Source organism: Danio rerio, chromosome 10 (genome assembly GCF_052040795.2).
Source record: "Danio rerio strain M-AB ecotype USA chromosome 10, GRCz13ab, whole genome shotgun sequence".
Lineage (NCBI taxonomy): Eukaryota > Metazoa > Chordata > Actinopteri > Cypriniformes > Danionidae > Danio > Danio rerio.
Window position 1 is genome coordinate 45,806,187 of NC_141030.1, and position 6,119 is coordinate 45,812,305.

Consider the following 6,119-nt stretch of genomic DNA (forward strand, 5'->3'; position numbering starts at 1 on the left):
TCGCCCCTATTCAGGCCACTAAACACAATGCATCTCGATTTAAAGCGAGTGTTTGCGCGGACAGCTTCAACTACACACCAGTTTGCGTCCGGATTCTGCGCACGCCTCCATGTCCGAGTTGTCCGTGTTTGTTTCCCCCTTTAGCGCGTTATTTCGGGCATTTTTGACGCGCGAAGTTGCGCACACTTTGATTGCTTGTGCTGAAAACTAAAGTAGGAACCATTTTAGTGTAGTGCGCTGTGACGTCACGCTCAGCAGAATCAAAACATTGCGGGAACGTCACGCGGAGTCGTGTTTGTGAGGGGTCAAAATGACATCCGAGGTCGCTTTTTTAGCAAGTGCTCGTATTGATGGTTGTTTGTATTAAATGTGACGTAAATTGATTTTAAATCGATTCAGATTGGCTCGTTGTTTATTTCTTGTTTGGCACGCGCGTTTCTGCACGCACGCTCTCACGCACGCGCATGCAGCTGCGGAGCTCATGTGAATGAGCTTTATATAAATATTTAATATACATTCATGTTTAGCACATTTAATAGATGCCACAGAGTCAGCTACTGTAGAAATAAATACTGTCTGGTTCTCTTTAAATCAGATGTGTGCCATTTTATGCGTGTTTTATTGTAGGCTATATAATACACTAAACAATGTTGATGAAAAATGTGGTTAAACTGTGGACTCTGCTTTGTTAAAATAGTTGGGTCAAAAATACCCCAACATATAACCCAACTATTGGTTATAATAGCACCTTCCCAACTATGGGTTATTTTAACTCAATGCATTGAGTTATTTTGAATAAATGTATTTTTCCATTCTGGTATTACTATTGCTTCTATTACTAGTACTGCTATTAATCTTATAATTATGACTGTGTAAATCAATAACATACAGTGTACAACTTTTTTTTCCATTAAATTTTAGTTCCATACAGTTTTGGTCAAATAAATCAAGAATCACAAACAATGAAGAAACAGAACAAAGTGCAGACAGGTATAAACTGTGCAAGCGGAAATCCTGTGTTGATGGAGCAGAATATGGTCTGTGTGCTGTAATGCCTGTCCAGAAGCTGCAGCAGGCTTCACTCAGTGTCCACAATGTACGATACAGTAACTACATCTAAACGCTTCTAAAAGATGGTCTTGGATGGTGAAATGGATATAAAAACACAACATGGAGAGATAATTTGATAATTGTGTTATAGCTTAAATAAAGTTTATAACACAAACACAACATTACGCACACATATTAATACAGCCGTTTGTGTCCGTTAAATCAGTTGACTGTTGAAATTCAAATTTTTAACCCAACTGGTTGAGTTAATAAATAATCAAATAAAGGTTAAAAATAACCCAACAAACCACCAAATATTTACCTCAACTGGTTGAATTATTAATAAATTACATTATAAATGTTAAAAATAACCCAACAAACCACCAAATATTTAACTCAACTGGTTGAATTATTAATAAATTACATTATAAATGTTAAAAATAACCCAACAAACCACCAAATATTTACCTCAACTGGTTGAATTATTAATAAATTACATTATAAATGTTAAAAATAACCCAACAAACCACCAAATATTTACCTCAACTGGTTGAATTATTAATAAATTACATTATAAATGTTAAAAATAACCCAACAAACCACCAAATATTTACCTCAACTGGTTGAATTATTAATAAATTACATTATAAATGTTAAAAATAACCCAACAAACCACCAAATATTTACCTCAACTGGTTGAATTATTAATAAATCACATTATAAATGTTAAAAATAACCCAACAAACCACCAAATATTTACCTCAACTGGTTGAATTATTAATAAATTACATTATAAATGTTAAAAATAACCCAACAAACCACCAAATATTTACCTCAACTGGTTGAATTATTAATAAATTACATTATAAATGTTAAAAATAACCCAACAAACCACCAAATATTTACCTCAACTGGTTGAATTATTAATAAATTACATTTTAAATGTTAAAAATAACCCAACAAACCACCAAATATTTACCTCAACTGGTTGAATTATTAATAAATTACATTATAAATGTTAAAAATAACCCAACAAACCACCAAATATTTACCTCAACTGGTTGAATTATTAATAAATCACATTATAAATGTTAAAAATAACCCAACAAACCACCAAATATTTACCTCAACTGGTTGAATTATTAATAAATTACATTATAAATGTTAAAAATAACCCAACAAACCACCAAATATTTACCTCAACTGGTTGAATTATTAATAAATTACATTATAAATGTTAAAAATAACCCAACAAACCACCAAATATTTACCTCAACTGGTTGAATTATTAATAAATTACATTTTAAATGTTAAAAATAACCCAACAAACCACCAAATATTTACCTCAACTGGTTGAATTATTAATAAATTACATTATAAATGTTAAAAATAACCCAACAAACCACCAAATATTTACCTCAACTGGTTGAATTATTAATCAATTACATTATAAATGTTAAAAATAACCCAACAAAGCACAAAATATGTTTAACTCAACCAGGTTAAATAAATAACTCAAAAGTTTTTTAGAGTGTGAGTGAAGCCTGCTGCAGCTGCTGGACAGTCTCTACAGCACACAGAGCTCCATATTCTGCTCCTATGATGCTTGTTGTGGTAATTAAGTGTTGGTGTTAAACATAAAATCAGTTTGTTGTTTAAACACCAAAAAAGATTTTACATTTAGTATCAACTTTCAGCCCCTTAAAAGTCTTGCCCATCGCTATAAAGAAATATCTTTATACTTCTTATATTTTGCTGAAGTTTATTTATTTAAATAAAAATTATATGTATAAAAGTTGCTGAACTAAATTGTGTTGGGTTGCGGCTGTATAAAGGCTGTCCAGCAGCTACAGCAGGCTTCACTCAGTGTTCACAACAGTTTAAGCACATCCAAACGCTTCTAAAAGATGGTCTTGGATGGTGAAATAGGTATAAAAACACAACATGTAGAGGTAATTTGATAAAAACTAACAATATTATTGTGTTATAGCTTAAATAAAGTTTATAACACAAACACAACATTACGCACACATATTAATCCAGCCGTTTGTGTCCGTTAAATTAGTTGACTGTTGAAATTCAAATTTTTAACCCAACTGGTTGAGTCATTAAATAATCAAATAAAGGTTAAAAATAACCCAACAAACCACCAAATATTTACCTCAACTGGTTGAATTATTAAAAATTTACATTATAAAGGTTTAAAATAACCCAACAAAGCACCAAATATTTAACTCTGGTTGAATTATTAAAAATTTACATTATGAAGGTTTAAAATAACCCAACAAAGCACCAAATATGTTTAACTCAAACATTGGGTTCAATAAATAACTCAACGTTTTTTGGAGTGTGAGTGAAGCTTGATGCAGCTGCTGGACAGTCTCTACAGCAGGGGTCACCAAACTTATTCCTGGAGGGCCGGTGTCCTGCAGATTTTTGTTCCAACCCTAATCAAACACACCTGAACAAGCTAATCAAGGTCTTACTAGGTATACTTGAAACATCCAGGCAGGTGCGTTGAGGCAAGTTGGAACTAAACCTTGCAGGGACACCGGCCCTCCAGGACCGAGATTGGTGACCCCTGCTCTACAGCTTCTTCTGCTCCATCAACACAGGATTTTCTGTACTGTTCATTCATTGTTTGTGATTCTTGATTTATTTTTGAAAAATATATATTTATTTAGTTTGTATATTCATTTCAGTAATACTATTGTCAACTTCTAAGAATTTTCAAAAATATGACGCGGCCCCCCATAAGGCTCGCTGAGGCCGCGTTGAGAACTGCGACCCCCCTGTTGGGAACCGCTGCTGTACACCACACTGCTTTTAATGCCAACCGCAGGCGTCTTTGGCTAACGGCCATCAGAAGAGCTGAATGATTAAAAATGCTCGACTCTTCAGTTCTCATTTCATATCAGGTAAGTTCACGCTACACTCACACACATTATTCGTTTTTGATTGCAGCAATAATTTCAGCAAAAACAGTTAAAAATGGTGAATTAAACTGCGGACACTGAATGCTTACAATGAAATGTAAATGTAAAGATCATATACCCTGCCGTACAGGTGGAGTTCGCTGTCAGAATGCAGTTGATTTGTGCTTATTGATGTATACCCAGGTCTTGTATAGCTCCGTCTTTATTCCTTGTCTTTGGGTAGGCAGAACCTCATTTTTAGCACTACAAAGTTTTGAATCTGGTATTCATTCATTTTCTTTTTGGCTTAGTCCCTTTATTAATCTGGGGTCACCACCGCGAATGAACCGCTACATTTCCAGCATATGTTTTTACGTAGTGGATGCCCTTACAGCTGCAACCCATCTCTGGGAAACATCCATACACACTCATTCACATTCATACACTATGGACAATTAGGCCTCCCCAATTCACCTGCACCGCATGTCTTTGGACTGTGGGGGAAACCAGAGCACCCGGTGGTAACCCACGCGAATGCAGGAAGAACATGCAAACTACATACAGAAACGCCAACTGACCCAGACGAGTAGGGCCTCAGACCGGCACACCTCAGTTCACGACTGGCTATATTAAAATAAGGTCATTTCCAAGTCAGTTTCTAATGACACTATCACGTCTTTTTTTTTTTTTTTTTTTTGAGAAAACAGCTGCTTTAGAACTTCAAATGTTCAACAACCCTAACAGTATCATATGTCTTAACAATAAATACGAAAAAAAATAAATTACTCAAACGAGGATCAAACCCAGGTCAGCTACGCCGTAATCTAACGTGCTAACCACTGGACCATAACAGCTATACAATGAATATTGACACATCTGAGTTATATCATCATTAACCTGCGGGCTGCATCTTGCTCACGAATTTGCGAGAACATAGATAAAAGAGCAGAGCTGCGGAAAAATAATGAATAAGAAGGCTGTGGTCAAGTAAATAAATAAATTAATAAAAAAAGTGTGACTGTTGAGAGCAACAGATTCTGGAGCTAGAGACACCGGCCCTCGCGGCCAAAAAACAGACCGGCCCTCCGGGAATTCTCCCAGTCCTCCCGATTAGCCAATCCGGGCCTGCAGACGAGGCTCGAACCAGCGACCTTCTTGCTGTGAGGCGACAGCACTACCTACTGCGCCACCGCGTCACCTGAATCTGGTAATCATGGAACATGACCACACAGAACACAATTAAGAATCCAAAGACTTGGCCTTTAACTTCTCTCTTGTAAAATCACTTGAAATTTCAATGAGATAGTTGTATATTTGGGGTTTATGCTTGACCATTTCGTCTCATCTAATATCTATTGGGAGGGTGCTATCGCAAATGGACCTTCCAGACGACTGCCGCTCACTTTATTATTTATTATTAGCAGTATTATTTATTATATCCATATTTATATTTGTTTTATTTAAAACAAGCTTAGATTTGCCCACCTGTCAGGTTTTAGACCATATGGGGCACAGCATGTGTTTTAGGATAAAACTCAGGTTTTTAAACTCATTTTGTTATTATTGTTCATTTATTCGTTTGCTGGAAATTATAACTGAATTTAGAAATAGTTTTGAAACGAATATTTGCGCTTAACAAACAAAATTAGTTATTTATAGGCTAATTGATGTCTGTGCGTAAAGGTTTCCCTATCCAAAAGCCAATGTAGTTCCATTACCTCTCATTCTCACGCAGTAGATGCTAAGTTTAACAGTTTTCTGTTAAAAAACTGTTAACTGTTTGCTTGTGAAATGCTAATTTTTTCCACTTAGACTTACTTTGCGTCCTGTAAACGTTGATTTTGCTGAATAACTGTGCTTATCACTGGGTGACAAGCTGTTATAACACGCTGAAAGCATTATGTAAATAATATATATAAAATGTAATCAATATAACTTATCTCTAATACAACAACAAACCTTGTACCGCATCAAATGTCATCCCCTCGCTGTAAATGCTAGCGCTTTTTTTCTGCAACCTCGCTGCGCGCGCATCCTGGATCTTTTAAAAAACGGTAAAGTTTCAAATATAAACAACATAGAAACAAACATGTAAAGCATATGAGTGTTTTAACTAAATGGCTGTTGCATTAGGACAGGAGGAGTGTGAAAACA

General features: G+C 35.3%; 1 protein-coding gene across 6 annotated transcripts in view; it reads right to left on the reverse strand.

The window, feature by feature from the left end:
• kdm2bb (lysine (K)-specific demethylase 2Bb) overlaps positions 1-6,119 on the reverse strand; it is an 81,478-nt gene that overhangs the window by 74,779 nt on the left and 580 nt on the right. For 2 of the 6 annotated variants that reach the window (XM_087268755.1, XM_087268754.1), the window contains exon 1: positions 5,925-6,069. The exons of 1 other annotated variant lie outside the window; for it this stretch is intronic. In XM_087268755.1, the coding sequence (XP_087124881.1) occupies positions 5,925-5,936 (12 nt within the window). In that variant the 5' untranslated portion in view covers positions 5,937-6,069. 6 annotated transcript variants of the gene reach the window in all.